This window comes from Octopus bimaculoides, chromosome 10 (genome assembly GCF_046866305.1).
Source record: "Octopus bimaculoides isolate indiv1 chromosome 10, ASM4686630v1, whole genome shotgun sequence".
Classification (NCBI taxonomy): domain Eukaryota; kingdom Metazoa; phylum Mollusca; class Cephalopoda; order Octopoda; family Octopodidae; genus Octopus; species Octopus bimaculoides.
In genome coordinates, this window is record NC_142937.1 from 7650412 (window position 1) to 7671745 (window position 21334).

A 21334-nucleotide genomic window follows, 5' to 3' on the forward strand; every position below is an offset into this window, starting at 1 on the left:
CGTTGTTGTTGCTTTTGTTATATTTAATGTCAAAGAGAAAGTTTCATTATGTTAAGAGCAAACATTGAAAGAAGCTGCAATCCGATTTACCAATTTAACATAATCTGCCGACATTTTGCTACATACTAATGAAAACTGGATTAATACAGGAGAGAAGTAAAAAAAAAACAAAACAAAAAAAAAATCTATGCTCCCTCCGTTTTTGCAATCACTTAGATTAAGAGGATAACAAAGAAAAAAACAACATGGCTTAAAAAATGAGTGAATATATTCGACGGACATCTTGTTCTAGCTTCTTTTCCTGTGTGGTCAGTCTCTAAATAAAGTAAAACGAAAATTACGCTAAGAGGAAATAAGAACTAAGTTTAAACAATTCGTGGATCAGATAGAAACTGAAGGAGTTTAAACTGGCGGAAGTATAATAATTATACTTTGTCATATGAAGTGGGAAGTCTGAGAGATTTTGTGGTCATTGAGAATTGAAACTGGTATTGGATTTCCCGGTTCGATGTCTTGCAACCGATTTACAATATCCTTAAGGTTATTGAGATGTCACTTTTTAGGTAGACACATATACTGGCCTCCCAAATCTTTAGTTGCCCTTTTTACATGCTGCTTTTGAAAACCCATTATTTTTTAAAACTCTATGAGTTTCATATTTTCGCCAACCGAAGTCAGTAGCACTAATCCTAGGGTAGGGAAACTTGTTTTAGTGCAACGGGAAAAAACTTTCAAAGAAAAAGGTCTGCGGGCTGGTCATAAGCTCTAACTCATATCTGTGTAAATCTTGTATATATCTATGTATATAATTCGATATACATTAATAAAGATAAGTCTAACACATTAAATAAACGCGTAACATCTTCATCAATGCCGCCACTGAATTTAGGATGTTTATATTACTTATGAGGTGCTCTATATTTTTCAGCTAGAGCGTAGTTGGATCCCAAGGGGTGGTACAAACCTAGCGATATGTGTTTTATAGTGATAACAAAATTTCCAATCAAATGGCAATTACTGGACGATTTCTGTTCGAGTCTAACCGTTTTAAGTCGTAGTGGAAAGGTGACCTATGTCGCAAACAGACATATGAATATTGTATAAATTTTATAATTGAAAAGTTTACTACATTTTGTACATACGAGTATATGATGCTGCGAGTGCAATTACGCCCGCGGGCGGGGGTTTCCCCACCCCTGCACTAGTCATGTGCATTACATTTGTCACAACAAAGAATGGTGTTTCTCTCATGGACTATTTCGACAGACGAGTCTCATGAAGACGAAATTTGATACGTTTCCCCTTAGTATTTTCAATTAGTTTATTAACTTGTCTCAGCATTCAAGAGGAATGAGAGAGAGGGGGTAGGGAGAGAGAAATAGAGAGGAGAAGAGAGAAGGAGAGAAGGGAAGAGAGAGGGGTAGAGAGGAAGAGAGAGAGGAAAAGAAAGGGTGGTAGACGGAGGAGGTTAAATAAAGGGAGGAAGAGAGATGGAGACAGAGGATGAGAGAGAGAGAGAGTGATATGTTTGTCTGCGCGCGTGTGTGAGGATAAACAAGAATGAGACCAGGGGAGAAAATAAGGGATAAAAAGACAACAATGAAACCATTTAATCGGAAGTCAGAAACGAATTGCAAAACCAGGTTGAAGATGATTCAGAGAGGAGTATTTACTACAATAAGAAAAAGAAACAAAAAGAAACAAAAAAGAAACAAACAAAATAGGAAAGAAAGAACAGAGAAGAAAAAACACACCAACCAGGTATGAGAGAGATCGGGAAAATTTAGAATAAAAATCTAAAGAAAAGCAACAATAATAAATGTACATTCTTCACACTAACTTTATCAACATATTCATTCATACGTTTGCCACTCTTTAAAATACTACTAATTGTCCAGATAAACACTTTCTAACTTTATGACAACCCGCAGCTGCGTTTGCCGTAATCTCTAATATGTACAATAGCCATTTCTGTCGCAGGCTCGTACTCTTTTCTATACTAAACATTATAAACGTTACTGTCCCTTATTTTGCACACTAACCTCTATAATTTCTTATTACCTCCGCCAAGGAAGAAGGTTATGTTTTCATTGCCGTTGGTTTGTCCGCCTGTCCGTCTGTGTGCAAAATAATTCAAAGAGTTGTGAACGGTATTTGATCAAACTTGCAGGGAAAGTTGGTAATGACACAAGGAAGAGATGAAGAAATTTTGGTAGTGATCCGGGAATTTTCATGGATTCTTGAAGGATTTTTCATTTGTTCTATTTACTTTACATGAAGTATTACGTTATGTTCTATGATTATCTCCCTTGAAAACACATCGTTTCTACGTAACCTATGGTGGCGTTGCTGTTTAGAGACATTGTTGATGATGACGATGGTCAAGATAAGTATGGGAGGAGGATAAAATAATATCGGTGGTTATAATGGCGACAGGAGCGGTGTGATGTGTGATGCTGAGGTGATGGTGGTAATAGTGGTGATGATGATAGTGTTAGTTGTGTGATGGTGGTATTGCAGTGGTTATACTGGTTGTTGTGGTGAAAGTGACTGTCAAAGTAACCGCCATGATAACATTGATGGCGGTGTATGTGGTTGAAGTGGAAGCAATGACAATGCTGATGATGATGTTGGTGGTCGTGAACTGCTTCAGATGATTCCTGTTTTAAAGGGTTTTTTTTTCTTAAATCATATGACTTTGTTTCTTTTTTTTTTTACCCCCGCCAATGAAGTTCTGTTTTTGCCGGCGTTGATTTGGGAAATTGGGCGATTTTCAGCATGCGGGTATACGGGTGGAAATGAGTCGCTTCGCGGAGCTCTGCGTTCTCCGAGTGCTTTCAAGTTATGTATACTAATGCTTTTATACTAATGCTTTTATACTAATGCTTTTATACTAATGCTTTTATACTAACGCTTTATAACACATTGTCTAAAGCTGCAATCACAGTATTAATTGTAGTAAGAATAACTAAAGCATTTTGCCAGGCTCGATGATTTCTAGTATTTAGTTCCGTTTCTGTGCGCATGCGTGTATATGTGTGTATACATACACACGTATACACACTCACACACACACACACACACACACACACACACACACACATATATATATATATATACATATATATATATATATATATACATATATATATATATATATATATATATATATATATATACATATATATATATATATATATATATATATACATATACATACACACACACACACACACACACACATATATATATATATACGTATATGTATATATATGTATACATATATATATGTGTGTGTGTGTGTGTGTGTGTATATTTATACACACACACGCACACATATATCTATCTATCTATCTATCTATCTATCTATCTATCTATCTATCTATCTATCTATCTATCTCAGCGTATGATTCCAGATCCTACGTAACTGACTTCGCTTTTCATTCCCGAGGAGTGATACGATGATTACTAGTCTTATATTAAGAACGATGCATTGGATTAAATTCCTCTTCATCTCATAAAAACGCGCTAATCAAACAAATTATCTATTAGCTCAGCATCATTAAACACGACCATGCCTTGTGATGTAATTTTAACTAGATTTCTCAAATCTTTACCACATTGGAAATAAGAGGACGTATTAAGTGTATATAACTTTTCTGCAAAATTGGTTTTCTTAATCTCATTTAATTTTGTTTTGTTTAATTATGTTTTGCATGTAGTTTGAATATACATCATAGTTATGTAATATCGCACTACTGTATGTTAGATATTATGATTATAAGGTCTCCCTTTCTGCACTGTCGTTTATGCAAAACTTTGAGATCTTAATGTCTGGTGTTTCTTTATATTATGGCTTCTATTTTCTTTTTAATGTTTGCACGTATACAGGGCGGCGAGCTGACAGAATCGTTAGCACGCTGGGCGAAATGCTTAGCAGTATTTCGTCTGCCATTACGTTCTGAGTTCAAATTCCGCCGAGGTCGACTTTGCCTCTCATCATTTCGGGGTCGATAAATTAAGTACCAGTAGCGTACTGGAGTCGATCTAATCGACTGGTCCTCTTCCCAAGAATTTCGGGAACTCAGAACGTAAAGACCGACGAAATACCTATTTCTTTACTGCCCACAAGGGGCTACACACAGAGGGGACAAACAAGGACAGACAAACGGATTAAGTCGATTATATCGAACCCAGTGCGTAACTGGTACTTAATCTATCGACCCCGAAAGGATGAAAGGCAAAGTCGACCTCAGCGGAATTTGAACTCAGAACGCAGTGGCAGACGAAATACCGCTAGGCATTTCACTCGGCGTGCTAACGTTTCTGCCAGCTCGCCGCCTTATAAATCTTGATATACTGTCATTAAAATGCATGCATTACGGCTGGAACCCATGGAATCGTTCAAGCGAATTCTTGTGACAATCGACCTCAGCTGAACAAGAACAAGGGCAAGGATAACAACGACTACAACAACTACAACAACAAAGGAAATGAGAAAATTGCAAGAGAGTAAAGTCTATCAACATTTCAGAAATTATACAAGTAAATAAGATCCTAAAACAAGAAAACAATAATTATCAATGTTGGGAATACTTACCAAGTCTTTATCTCATCTTCCGTATAGTCAATTCTGGGAATACTCATGTTACTACAAATTAGAAAATGAAAATTAGACATATCATGATTATTAGCCACACCCGCACACACCCGCACACGCGCGCACACGCACACACACACACATACACACACACACAGAGAAACGCACACCCACACACACAGACGCAGGCACACGTACACATACACAGACGCAGGCACACGCACACACACACACACACACACACACAGACGCACACATACACAGACGCAGGCACACGTACACATACACAGACGCAGGCAGACGCGCATACACACACACACACACACACACAAAGAGATATGTAAAGAAGCGAATGTTTCTCTTACTGCCTGTATGAGAATGCCATGTCTGCGATGATCTTCCTTCTTCTTCTGTATTCTTTGTCAGTGAAACCCTGAAAAAAATATTAGTTTTGTAGATTGTTTTAGATGTTATAGATGAGATTATCTATCTATCTATCTATCTATCTATCTATCTATCTATCTATCTATCTATCTATCTGTCTGTCTGTCTGTCTGTCTGTCTCATCTTTTAGTTGTTTCGCCTTGACGAATTTTAGTCGAATGAATCGCCCCTCGTACTATGTTTTTAAAGCCTAGTACTAATTCTATCAGTCTGTTTTACCCATCCGCTAAGTTACGGGGATGTGAAAAACCAACACCGATTGAAATTGGGGGCGCCGGATAAACACAGAAAAACAGACAAAATCACACAGTCGCACGCACATACACACACACACGCACACACACGCATACACATACACACACACATGATTGTGTATATATATATATATATATATATATATATATATATATATATATGACGGGCTTCTTTCAGCTTCCTTCTATCAAATACATTCACAAGGCTTTGAGGAAATAGATGACATATATGGTGCTACGCAGTGGGACTGATCCCGGAACCATGTGGTTGAGAAGCAAGCATATATGTATGCATGTGTGCATGTATGTATGTATGTATGTATGCATGTGTATCTATGTTTACGTAAATGTACTAAAATATGCATGTACGCATGTATATATGTTAGACAGTGACTTAGGAGAATCGCTAGATCGTCTGTTAGAATGATTTGTGAAATTCGTTCCTGCTAACTTCCCCTCCTAAGTTCAAATACTTTTGCAATGAACTTTGCTTTCCATTCTCTCGCATTCGATAAAAGGGGCACCAGTTGAATCTTGTGGAAGATTCCTCTCATTCTTTGTCGAAGAAGTCACCTGTTATTAGATGTGGAAAGGACTTGTCTCCGCCTAGATTCAGACTAACCAAGACAGTGGTGCCCCTTCATCTCCACCAGGAGCTAATCCTCAAGAAAGCGGGATGTCTACCAATCTATCTACATAGCTACTTATACAGTTATATCTATCTATCTATCTATCTATCTATCTATCTATCTATCTATCTATCTATCTATCTATCTATCTATCTGTCTGTCTATCTGTGCATCTGTCTGTCTGCTTGTCTGTCCGTCTATTTGTCTGTTTGTCTCATTCTCTCTCCCTACACGCACATATATATGTACATATATATATATATATATATATATATATATATATATATATATATATATATATATATATATATATATATATATATTCATGCTTGTGTACATAAATATGCATACACATACACACATATTTATTTAAAGCAATAGTAATAAAGGTACACTTATTCAGCATGACGAGTGGTATGTGCTAGTTACTATAAGTACGGTGACGTAGGTCAGTATATATATAGAGAGTACGAAGTAGATGGTAATAGTTAGTCGTGGTCTTTAATGGTCATACTAACTATATTGCTATACCGGAGTGGGCGTTATAATAATCCGACATTAAAGATTACAACAGCTATGTGTGTGAGAGAGAGTATGTGTATGCATGTATGTATGTATTTATTTACATATGTATGTATGCATGCATGTATGAATATATGTATGTACGCAGGTAGGCAGGTAGGAATACACTTTTCTTTTTATCTTACGATCAACAAAAGAAGAAAAAAAGATTGTGTTAGAAATGTCAAAGACATTTGTGGTTTCGTAAGCTCTCATTGAGTGTCAAATACTTACACCTTGTTTTCTGCATTCCCTTTGTCATAATTAACATTAAACACACACACACACACACACACACACACACACACATACACACACACCCATGTATACTGTTTTCTGCATTCCCTTTGTCATAATTAACATTAAACACACACACACACACACACACACACACACACACACACACACACATACACACACCCCCATGTATACTATACTTGCACAGAGATAGGGCAGACAAGAAATAGGTGGATGTGGTTCTGGCTCGAATGAGCACCAATAAGTTCACCAAACAACCGGTTGATGTTTTAAGCCTATCATTCCAATTACATGGCATATTTGTTCTGTATATATTCTCATAGATCTTTACATAACTGTCATTTGAATGCGTGATTATGCCGAATTTCTTTGTAGGCTTACTATTCTAGTAGCCCACAAAGAAAGGTACCTCACAAGATATTTTGTAATTAGCATAAATCATTGATATACACGAAAGTATCAATAAATGAATATTAATATATGATAATGAAACTGTGTATAGGAATATATTTTATTTTAGTCGAGCGAACTTCCAGGAAATTCAGTACAAGTAAACAGTTGTGAGGAGCAAGAGGTAAGTAATTGCGGGCATTGACGATATAAAAATAATGTCAGTGCAATAAATAATTTAGACAATTAAGGTACATAAGATGATATATTTAAGCTTGTTGTCCAAATTTACTAATAATCTATTCTCATTTGGAAATAATATTTTGATTACAGGTCTGTAATATATATATATATATATATATATATATATATATATATATATATATATATATATATATATATATATATATATATATATATATATATATATATATATATATATATATATATATATATATATAAATATATATACATATATATATACATATATATACATACACACACACACACACACACACACACATATATATATATATATATATATATATATATATATATATATATATATATATATATATAGAAAATGCTAAAATAATTTTATAAAAAACATTTCAGCACCGGTTTCAGTCATTGAGACTTCTTCAACTGTAAGTATAGAAAACGTTTAGATTTTGGAAAAATTAAAAGAAATATTTTTTTAAAAGAATATTTGCATAGTGTACAAATACAAGTGGCATTTTCCTTGTTACTGCTTGTTTCTGTCTCTCTCTCTCTCTCTCTATATATATATAATATCAGGAAAGCAACAAATGTGCGTAATGAAAGAAGTAACCTACTGGGTGGTCACTGTCAAGTTCCGGTTCAAACTTCGTGAGAAGATGGGTACAGCTGTCCAGATCAGAGATATGTTTTGGATAGTATATTTCTGGAAGAAAAATATATATATATTAATATATAACAATATATCATTTATAACACACACACACACATACACACACACACACACACACACACACACACACACACACACACACATTCAGATTATCCAATACACGTAGCTCAGAAAATGCGGTTTATCTTTCGGGAAAAATAACACACGCATATATATATAAAGTTATATAATTACATGTATATATACATAATATATATAAATTTAATATAATATGAATATATGTATGTATGCATAGATCTGTGTATATATGTATATTATGCATTATATATTTTATTTTATGCATATGAATATATACCTGAGAAGTGTAGAGAGTAAGTGATTGGAGGAGAGTGTGTGTGAAGAATTTTGTGGTTTTGAAGAAGAAAGTTTTGAAGAGAAATATGATTCAATTTTTGGTTGTGTTGTGTATCTGCATTCTCCAGGTGAGATCATAAGTGATGGTGAGGGCTTAGTGTTAATTACAACTTTGAACAATCAAGTTACTTTCAGTCCATGCGTAGTGGATACAATAATGCTTTATTCATTTGAATAGTAATTGTACTTTAGTGCTGTTTAACGAGATAAGATTAACATGATTGCATTAAAGGGAGTTATTTTGAAGTCTCAGTTCATGTAGTGAGTGCTGATTTGGTAGGAGATGTCTAAACTGCATGCGGATGCCATTTGGGGGAAAAGAGTGGCGAAAATGATTATGACGTCAATTGAGTGGGAACGACCGTTGATTGAGGTAAAAGATTGAGGTAACGTCATCAGTACATGCTATTATGGTGTGAGGAAACAGAAAACTCCTGATCCAAGAGATGAACGTCAATTTCAAACATTGTTGAACGTCTGTTTACAGAAGAATGTAGCAAAGAGTAAATAATCAGTTAAATGATTTAAACTCAGTGATTGTAAGTTGGCAGATTTGCCTCTCCGATAATAGTTATGAGTTGCTTTGATAATGATTCCAGTTAGAGGTAAGAAAGTCAAATTAGTTAAGTAGTTGAATTGTTTACTGATGAACCATGCATCCAGATTCTCTGCTGGCATTTCATCATATTTCTGAACAGGATACCACAATCCACCTAGAAGTCAGATTTGATTCTGGGTTTCAACATCAGACAAGTGCAATCCAAACAACTTTACATTTAATTTGAACTCTCGATGTCATTAATGTCTACATCTAACGGTTATGATGTATCGATAATAGTTTCACAACGACGTGGTTTCGGGTCGATCAAAGCATTGTAAGGTAAACTTATTAAACGGAAACTGTGTGGGAGTCTTTCAAAGGAACTGTTCATGCGCTTGGACAGTAGACTTAATTCGTCTCTCATTGTAACATCGCCATCACTCCATTGGGTGTTGTAAGCGGATTTAAATCCTTAAATCTTTAAATCTTTCATACGAAGTCAACAATCTTCCATTTCATCAGTATCAGAGTCCTTGAAAATATTGAAAGGGGCTACATGCGTCCACCTCTTAGAAAAGTTACTGAACATAGATAATAAATAAATGCCCAGTGAAGTAGATCATACTCAGAGCATTCAATTTCCAGAAGACATATTTTCTAGTGTCGGAGATTTTCTTTACACATACACTATATTATTTACATTTTACGAGACAAAGTCAATATATGTTCGAAGAGGCAGGAAACTGTGGACTTTATGAATTTCCAAAAACGTTAGCGGCGCAAGTAAAGTGAATTTCCAACAATGTAAAATCGAACCAGAATTAAAATCGCGTAATGCCTAGCAACTAGAATTTCATATAATAATATTTGGAAAATTTCTCAAGGATTTGAAGTATAGTTGCTCTGAAGAATTTCACAGAATTCTTTAGAATTTTATTCTAAACAATTTCTTCAACATGAATTAGCATCAATAAACACAAATTACGTCTATATTGTACCATATTAGCATCATCGAAATGACGCCTCACAAAAGGGTCTTTGAGACATAATTGTTCCAAGCATTTTATACAGAACTATTATTTTTTTCCTTTCATTTTATGTCTCACGCACTGTTTTTTTTCCTTTCTGGTTGGTAAAAAACAGTATTAACATCTACCGAATTATTGTAATCTAGCCACTATGCGAAAGTTCTTTACTCATTCTAATCAATAATGGTGATCTTATCTTTGACAACAAAAACAGAAACAGAACGCAAGCAATATTACGGCGCAAAAATTTACGAACATTCGATACACGTTCACTTAATAACATATTATTACCGACGTTGGTTTTATTTCATTTCCTTCCTCTATGATTTCTACACTATAAGTGGTCTATTAATAATGACAGTTATTACAGATCTATAAAAAAAGAAAAACAAGAATCTTCTTTGAAGTGGGATTATTCCCAATTGCAGCGGTAGTAACCTCCATCTCTTCGCATTTTCTCTTCCTCCTGTTTTTATTTTTCTACTTTTTCCTCAATTTTTTTTTCTCATCATCAGTAACATAACAACAACATTAGTAATAAAAAGAAGAGCGCACAGTATACGACCTGATTTTATATCAATGATAGCTTTCAGGTAGCATATGAACATCACACTCTTTCTTTTTTCGGTGACAAATATAATCGAATATCCGTGTGATTACTATAGAAAATAAACTGTTTGTAAGTCAAGTTCGTGACAGAGGTTCAATTTCGGATTAGATCCAGTTTACTGGGTATATTTCTAATTGATATAACCCTAATCACTAATAATCTTCTATGTAATTAATAAAATTTAGTAAGTAATTGAAGAAAGTGGAGCAGATGAGTAGTATGTTTCTGCCAGGCCGAAACTGCAACAACAAAACTCGTCATTAAGAGTCTACTACTATAGTAAAGGCTTAATCTTTATTTACGTTCTCTTTTATCTACGTAAATCTACCGGAAGATGTCACGGTTTTCTGCTGACCGTTTCCGTTTACTTAGTCTTAAAGCGTTAACAAACAACTCTTCATTTCAAAAGCGTGTATGTATGTATATATATATGTACATACACGCTAATGAAATGAAGAGGTGCGCATACATGCGCACACACACATACATATACATATACATACATATATATATATATATATATATATATATATATATATATATATATATATGCTGACTTAATGTCTTATGGTTTACGTGTTTATACATTGTAAACATTTATATGGTCAATACGCGCTTGTGGAGGAAATGTATGGAATAGTTACATGTGTGTGTAAGTAACTAGAAAATTAAATCTATACCGTACATTCAAGTAGATATCGACAGAAGGTGACTAGCCACCTCAAGGTTACATGCGCGAATGAACAGTATGGATTTATTCATATCGTTGCCTACATAAACAGAAACAAAAACACGCACAGACATGTAAGACACACACACACATACACCTACGCCCGCCGGCGCTCATTATCTATCTTTTCATCTCCCCTTCTCTTTATATATGCACATTATATATATATATATATATATATATATATATATATATATATATATATATATATATATATATATATATATATATATATGTGTGTGTGTGTGTGTGTGTGTGTGTGTGTGTGATGCGTATCTGAGCCACCCCTTTCTCCCTTTCTCCCTTTCTCTCACTCTTTCCCTGTTTTCACATACACACACACGCGCGCACACACACATATACCTATATTACATAACGGGGCTTGCAATTCATAATGGAGAATAACAGAAATTACATGACGCTGACATCTTGACAAAGAACATTAGCTATCTAAATACTAAATAAATTGATATATCTACAAACCTACTTTCCAAACTCGGCCGGTTTTGAGTGATAAATATTACAGTGCTTATCTCAAGCGAGTGGTCACGTATTTCATATCTGGTGATCCTTAAATGCTCATTGGTTTGAAAATGTGGATGAATAGAAAGCATTTGTTTAAAAATAACTGTCACATTGAGAGAATACAACAAACGGATTGGCCTATGTTTCGAGGGAACTGCACGTTTCTGTTATAAAACTACAACTATTGTATATATATATATATATATATATATATATATATATATATATATATTTATATTACTAGGTTGATTTAGTAATAGTGTTACTCCTCACTGCAGTAATTAATCTATTACCATTGTAATTTTGAAGTGTATTGCGAATGTTGATAACATCATTAATTGTACTTACACTTCCACTCGTTATAGAATTTTACCATGTAAAAGGTGCTGGTGCCACGTAAAATGCACTGGTGATGACGCCGCATAAAAAGCACTGGTGATAGTGCCACGAAAAAAGCGCCTAGTATAATTTGCAGTGTGGTTGATGTTCGGGAGGGCATCCAGCCGTACAGACCAAACCAAAACAGACTATGGAATCTGGCACGGCCCCTGACCTTTCCAGTTACTGTCAAGCCGTCCAACCCTTGTCAGCATGGAAAGTGAACGTTACATGATGTTGATGTTTTATGTGTGTGCGGGTGTGTATATGAAATGGTTGGTTTCCTGGATTCTTAGCTTGGAATCGGAACCTTAGGCTACATTTTTTTGTAAGTTTCTTTCCGTTGTTCTTGGCATTCGTACTTGGAAATTTACGAGAATCAATTGTCATACTGCTTTCAAATAAGATAAGCCCTATTCTTTTGTTCAACATCTTTGGTAAAATCTAGTTCCATTCTTTGTTTTCCTGACTATTATCAGCTTTCGAACATGAACATACAGAACCCAAACAGATTTCTTCCTATCTTTCTGTTCGACTCTAAGCCGGAGAAAAATGCCTCTCTTTTACACAATATTTGATAAAATTAATATGTCTCTCTTTTTTACCCGGAACGTGGCTGGTGGTACATGTGGTGTGCCTTTTCAGCAAAAATGTTGCTAAAAATGAACAAAAAAATTATTTTTAAATATGTTAAAATTGGAATCTTAAAGATTTTTCTGTCAGTTTAGATGCTTGTTTAGAGTTTTGATCATGTACATAAATATATTTACATTAGCATCATTACAATAATAATTTAGAAGGCAATAGTTTGATTTACATTTTATTAAAATACTTGTGTTTTAAAATTGTAATGAAAATTCTATTTTATAAATGACAGTTTTGAATGAATTAAACAATTATGTGAACTGAATAAAAACGACATCAATGTTTATTGAAACATTACATCTTAAATTTTCATATTTCCATGGAATATTCGAATTTACACTGGCGAACCGTTTCTGACACGTTAATCTTCGAGCAAACCTGCCTACCCATGGACTCCAATCGTCTTCCGCATTTTATATCAGGGAATTCCTTTCTCATCACAGCATCACTATTTTGTTTGATCAACACTCTGGCATTTCTGGTGTGTCTTAAATTTCCGTTTGTCCCCCGCCACACTATATATTCTTCCTCCTATACAACAACAACCTACGTGTTTCTTTATCTTTTCTTTGCTCAAGGAAGGCCCATAGGCTAGTTTAGATGTATAATTTCTAGGCAAAAGTATGTGACATTATTGTTATAAGCTCTCCATATTAATGTATATTTAAGATGATAAATAAAGGTAATAAAATAATGAAGGATTGAAATACGCTAAGATAAGAACTGATAGGATGTCAATAAAGAAGATAATGAAACGAAGCTAACAATTGATGAAAATATAATGAAAATATGAAAATGAAACAAGCGTATAAACAAGCGTATAACCTATTATACACTACGGAAAAAATCACTATTTCCTATTCACAGACCAGATGTTCTGGAAAAACGCATTTTGCATGAAACTTGCAGCAAATCCTAAGATATTCAGGAAGCCTCTTGTCTCTACAGAATATACGAACTATATATTTCTCATTTTCTCAACGTTGCGCATACTAGAGACAGCATGTATGCTTCAAATTCTTACCATTCGAGGAATATATACGAGGGCTTGTTGAAAATTGTTATCTGTTAGTTAAGTTATACAAGCGTTAAACAATAAAGTTGACATCTCTCCCTCTCTCTGTCTCTGTCTCTCCCTCTGCATCTATCTATCTATCTATCTATCTATCTATCTATCTATCTATCTATCTATCTATCTATCGATCTATCTATCTATCTATCCAAGTGTAACAGGTTATATATATATATATATATATATATATATATATATATATATATATATATACAGGTCGTCGTCGACTTATGACCTATCCTACTTACGACCGATCGACCTTACGACGATTGGCGCACCAGTTTCCGGCAGCAATAATAAATAGCACAGTTGAAATCTAATGGGTTTAATTTCTTAGAAATTAACCTGTCTACGAATGACGTCAGCAAACAAACGACATCGACGATCCACAGCCAAACACCAGTCTACAATAAATTTTTACGTACGTTTTGCAACTATTTCTTACACTACATTGTGTATTTCTTGTATTTGCATTCTCTGGTACTTTTCTATGTACAAATAACACTGTTGTAGTATAATACACAATGCTGTGTGTGACTTTTACCTCCTGAGAACGTACCTTAACAATGTAAAAATATAAAACAAAGCTATATAGGCCTCTAGGTCGCCTTATGACCAAATCGACTTACGAACAGTCAGTCAGAAGCAATTGTGGTCGTAAGTCGATGACAATCTGTGTATATATATATATATATACACCTATAAAGACTGCATTAAATAATATTGCAGAATGTTCAATGGCAACAAAATGCAAATTCCTTAAAATATCCAGCGTCGCTCAATCAATGACATATCAAAACATCGTGAAGGAAATGCTGCACTGAAATATTTCGAGAACCCTACGTAACATTTGCTCAATAAATATAAATTGAGAACTAAAAATATAAGTGATTCATTCATGCAAAATATTCTTGTTTACCGAGAAATCCTGAAAAAAAAAGCTGTTACGTTACAGTGAAACATTAACACAGTCTTTCATATGCTCATACGTCTGTTCTGCGAAACTAAACAGAAAATCCCTTGAAGTATAAATGGTGACGAAATGGGAAATTGTGTGTATAAAGGAGGAGAAATAAAGACAAATAAAGATAAGTGAGCTGCATATTACCTCAAATAATCTCAGAAAGATTTCGGGCAACACAAATACACACACTCGCCCACATATTCATAAGCTTATGCGAATATAAACGCTCAAACACCGACGTGCATATAGACACAAACATACATGGTCTTCCTATGATCGCCCTCGTTTCATTTTCATTGAAGAATATTAGTATCCAGCTTGTGTGAATACCTGCTTGTATGAATGTAATTACACAGCTTCGCCACCTCCAAAGTATTTTAAGAAGCCTCTTTCCACATCTGTGGCTTAGTTTATTTACAGAAAATTATGTTGTGGTGTTTCTTCTCGCGTACAACAACTCTCATATGTCCGTAGACATAATGCACACACAAACACATATATACACACACGCACATATATATACACACAAGCAGACATACACACGCATACTCAGACACACAGGCACACATGCACATACACTGATGCACACATAATGTATGTATATATATATATATATATATATATATATATATATATATATATATATATATATATATATATATATATATATATATATATATATATATATATATATATATACATACACAAACACATGAACATATATATAATCTGCAATAGATTTATGTATGATGTTTATATAATAGACATGCATGTATGTATGAATGTATGCATGTATGTGTGTGTACACACACAAACACACAAACACACAAACACACACACGCACGCACACACGCACACACACACACACACACACACACACACACACACACACACACACACACACATCCATGCATAGGTAGAGTAACATATAATAGAAACTGTGCGTCTGTCGTTAATCTGCATACAAAGTAATATGCAATAAAAAAAAAGCAGAATAAATCAAAATTGAAAATTGATGCTGATGTGCAGAAAAGCGTATTGACAACTCACTGGAGCTGAACATGTTTTGCCGTATTTCTGTAAATATGTGAACGATCAGTGTAAGTAGTACAGTTGCTTAGTAACCGTGACTTAGTGATATAGAAACAAAATGTGTTTAGAAATCCCCTATAGCCAACGATGTCAGTGAAGTTATTGTTGATTGCTTCACGTAAACCGAATTGATCAACAGGATCTATATTTCAAATATTTCAATGGTTCGGAGAATGTTTATATTATGTTTTTAAAAAATCATTCTTGTTGTTATCGTTGCTACATTGTCATTTGTACGACATGGATCAGAATGAAATATTTTTTTTCTATATTGAACCGCGATCCCCACAAAAAAAATTGAGAAGGAAACTAAATGAATAAGTAAGATCTTACCTCTGACTTTTTCTTTTGCTGATTCATCCAAGATGGTTGTACTATGGACTTTTGAGTTCTTGTCGAGCAGTTCTATACACTGGTTGATGTTAACTTTTTTGCCCACACATTGGATGAACACGTCAAACTTTGAGCCTGCTTGCTTAGAAACTCTTGTTTCTATGTGCATCACTTGAAGTTTCGTTGACTATTCAAAACAAAAAAAAAAAATAAAAGAAGGAAAGAAAAAGACAACAAATTAAATAAATGCCAAAACAATCCAGGCTTTGATAAGTTCAGTTACTGCGTTCTTTAACTTGCAAGTTAAATTTTATAGTCGAATGAAATCGTAATTGTTTTTAAAACTGGAAATGATATCGATGTTTATTTATACAACGTAGTAAATATATGTGAAACTCATTGCCTATAGTGTGAGCCTTGTTTATGCTTCACTATTCCTCCCATTCAGTTTATACGTAGACTACCTCTGCGATATTTTCTGTATATTAATTGAAACCTGACGTAGATTATTACTCTTTTACTTGTTTCAGTCATTTGACTGCGGCTATGCTGGAGCACCGCCTTTAGTCCAGCAAATCGACCCCAGGACTTATTCTTTGTAAGCCTAGTACTCGTTCTATCGGTTGTCAAGCGATGTTGGGACACACACACACACACACACACACACATATATATATATACATATATACGACAGACTTCTTTCAGTTTCCGTCTACCAAATCCACTCACAAGGCTTTGGTCGGTCCGAGGCTATAGCAGAAGACACTTGCCCAAGGTGCCACGCAGTGGGACTGAACCCGGAACCAACAGAAACAGGATTAACTCCTTCCTAAGAGCGATACCACAATACTGTTGAAATTATGAAAATACTCCTCAGTAAATGATGCTGCTATTATAGTAATTATGTCGATCAATTCATAATTCAAGTGATATTAATATTTCTGCTGTAAGTGTTCAATTCGATATCAAACCCCATATACTAGTGGGATAGAATATTCTTGTGTATTAACTGCACTGACTGTTCAATATCTCAATTTGACGTTTTAGAAGTTATTTACAATGACAAAGTATAGAAGTCCTCTCTAATTTTCACATTTATATCTTGTTTTTCTACCCACCACAAACTTCAGAAATTAGCCATTCAACGCAGTTACGACACTCGATTATTCTAGTCTTCTAAAAAATACGTGTAGGGTGCTTTAAATAAAACATCCATTTATAATGAAAACACAACTAATATTAATTAATTTATTTATGAGTTGCATAAATCAGCAACTCTCCCTTATATGGTTTCAAATTTGTATATATTCAGTTTCTTCTCCAGTTGTTAAAACGTGAAACATAATGACAAAATCAGGAAAGTTTCTTTCCTGACTCAATGAACAATTTGTAATGATCGCATTGTCTGTGTTTGTTTTTGTGTTTGTCCCCACCGCCGCTTGACAACCGGTGCTGCTGTGTTTACGTTCCAGTAACTTAACGGTTTGGCAAAAGAAACCGATATAATAAATACCAAGCTCAGAAGAAAATAAGTGCTAGGGTCGATTAGTTCGATTAAAATTCCTCAAGGTGGTATCCCAGCATGGCCGTAGTCTAATGACTGAAACAAGTAATACATATATATATATCTATATATCTATATATTTCTGTGTGAGTTGGAGGTTAGGAAACCAACCAACTAAGGGATAGTACCTATCCAATATACTGCTGGTAGTGTGCCCAGTTATTCATATCCAAGTGCTTTTTTATTGCGTGGTAATCTCGCAATTGAGTGTTATATATGGGCGAGGGTAAAAAGTGGTTTACCCTTAATTTATACGGCAAATAAGAAAATGGAGAGAATGCAAGAACGACATACACCAGCCGGTAGACTTGCTAGTATGCCTATTTATTCAAAAGTATTAGAAAGTATTTGAAGAATACATACATATGTAATAACTATGTGTTACATACACATGTACTACTAATATTACAGAAAAGAGCAAAAGAGTGAAAGATCAGATTGTCAGTAGTTTCTAGTTCCTTACGGCCGTTTCTGCCACGAGGCAACGAAATCCTCCATGTCATCTCCATGTCTTCAGTGTTCTGCATGTATGGGCAGATAAAGTTTGGATGATGAATGTGCCTCTTGGCTTCCTCAGAAGATCTAAGTGGTTGGGAGGGTTAATACATATAAGAAACAGTTAACAATAGGTACAGTGTGTTTGTCTTTTTGAAAGGGCAGAAAAAGAATAGGAGCAAGCATAAGGATGTTAGCGAAGCACAACTTATTAAAATCATTTGGGTATAGGAAAGGAAATAAGAAGGGGAATATCTGTGTGTATACACACATACGTACATACATTCACATATACATACATATATACATACTACATATATTCATACATACATGCATGTCTATTATATGAACATCATACATGAATCTATTGTAGATTATATATATGTTTATGTATCTGTATATATATATATATATATATATATATATATATATATATATATATATATATATATATATATATATATATATATATATATATATATATATATATATATATATATATATATATACATCTATATATATACATCTATATATATGTGTGTGTGACTAAATATCTAAGAACAAATGAAACTCAACAACAAATTGCAATTAGGCAATAGAATGCCTGTTCATTAAAGTAACTCACAAAGACACAAATGCATTAATCCAAAGGATTATCTAAAATGTCATATCGTGAAGATTTAATCGGACACTGAGTTTAGTGCAGAGACACATATTCAAGAACAGAAACGAAAGAAATCCGATTTCACTCAACCAGAACATCTATAGCTTGAAGGTGAACGGAATCGACAATACATATTCCTTGACTGAAACTTCTCTTAATGGAAACTTCTCTACGAAGCACACATTCTCTTTATAGTCTTTTCAAATGTTCAGAAAAAAAAAACACGTTGTATTGAAGGCAAGATAAAAGAAAAGGTTATCTTAGCGGAAATCTTCAAATAATATATGGAATAGAACCCCATATTCAGTAGGAAATGACAACTTGATTTAATTATAAGCTGTTATACTTTCAAATATAAGCAGGCGGGTAAATTACTATTGCGCTTGATAATATTTTGAACCTTACAAAGTGTAAGTAGACATGATGTACATTTGAATATGTGTGCATACATACATTTATATATATGTTCTTTAATGTATAGCGGCAGCGTAAACAAACTATGAAATAACAGTCTGTCTGTCTTTCTATCGCGTATCTACTACTTCTGTCCTCGTCTGTACGTGTTTCTGTTTGTTTGTGATTGCGTGTTTCTATGCGCCTCTCTTTCCTCACATTTTCTTCGTTTACAACGTATTGGCTGTTGTATTTTCGTGTTTATTTTCTTCTACATTTATTTATTTATTTGGGTTTTTTTATGGTTTTTATATAACTTTTATTGTATAAATTCTTTTATGTGTTTTCTACCTTACAATTACCTTTTCTGAAAGAATTTATTATTTTTTTTAGAGTTTATTTATTTGAAATTTCTGTCTTCCAATGTAGTGGTGCATATTGTTATTGCTACCGAAACAATTGTAAAAATATGAAATTTTTAAATAAATATTTCTTTCTCGTATTACATAATCTGGATCAGGCAACCAATAAACTCAGCCATAGGGCAACGTATATATAGCATGAGCTACTTTTCTAGCTGGAATTTTCGTATTGTAATAGAACATAGTGAGCTCTAATCAAATCCTTAGATGTTTGTTATTTAGACACATATTATTATTATATTATATTATATCACATGTGTGTACTTGTGTGCGCGCGCCTAAGTATGAATGCATAATAGAATAAAAGTATAAAGTGGCAAACAACTGGTATCAGTTCAGATTGCGACGTTTATACATTTATACATCGACACAACATGTAGATATAACTAAAGGCTAAATGTTACAGGTGGTCGATAGGTGATCAGTTGAGGAATGCTCATAATGGTTTAAGTATATGCTGGTATTTTCCCTGAGTAGCTATGTGGTAAGACCAAATTATTGGTATTAGGTTAAATTGGTCATCCTAGGTGGAATCCAGCTTTGAATTTTATATATATATGCCTCTGTGTGTGTATATGTATATATATATATATATATATATATATATATATATATATATATATATATATATATATATATATATATATATATATATATATATATATATGTGTGTGTGTGTGTGTGCGTGTGTGAGTACGTGTGTGTCTCTGTCTGTGTGTATGTTGACAGAGAGATAAATAGACAGATTACGTCAACGGGTAAGATTTGAAATAAGACCGAAGAAACAGGACATATCTTCCTACAAGAATTAAATCAGGTATTTATCGTATCCAGGCCGACATCTAATCGATGACAGAAGGGAAGTTCTAATGAATTAATTTGTCGAATTATCATTTATAAACATTTAACAACATCGCGTCACCTCCCCCACTTGAGACTGACACATCGTCTAACTAACGATATGTTAAATTCCATTTTGTCTTAGCCTGTGCACGTAAATGTCATACATATAATTTGCGTTTATATTTTTAGTCGTTCACTTTATAGTTAATTACTATTCATAATCTTTGAGTTTGCTCTGATCATAAGCAATGAATTTTCAGTGTAATACCGAGCTGTGCTTAACAGAACTGTTGTTGGTGGTTGAGAGTCTACCAAATTATCTATTATTTTCATGTAATAAAGGGTGATTACCAGCTCACGGTTCGATTGTGACTCACGAGCTGTGTATTATGACTAGTGTGCAAAACCCTCCCTCACACAAGTCATTCACAACCCATTACGCATCTTTCTGAGCGTTGCACGCAAATGTTTATGTGTGTCAGCATGTTTGAATAGCAGTGAATTTCGTTATACTTTCATGAATAACAACTATAAACTCTATATCATCATGTACACTTCAAGATCTCTTCAATGGAATTATGTATGAATCTCAC

The 21334-nt window shown here is 34.0% G+C and overlaps 1 protein-coding gene across 2 annotated transcripts in view; it reads right to left on the reverse strand.

Annotated features, from left to right (window-relative positions):
• Positions 1-21334, reverse strand: part of LOC106871451 (tryptophan 5-hydroxylase 1) — a 270677-nt gene that overhangs the window by 46280 nt on the left and 203063 nt on the right. For both annotated transcript variants that reach the window (XM_089358348.1, XM_089358349.1), the window contains 4 exons: positions 16361-16547; positions 7973-8061; positions 4966-5033; positions 4601-4651 (listed from right to left, as the gene is read on the reverse strand). In XM_089358348.1, coding sequence (XP_089214474.1) covers positions 4601-4651; positions 4966-5033; positions 7973-8061; positions 16361-16547 — 395 coding nt within the window. The remainder of the gene's footprint in view (positions 1-4600; positions 4652-4965; positions 5034-7972; positions 8062-16360; positions 16548-21334) is intronic.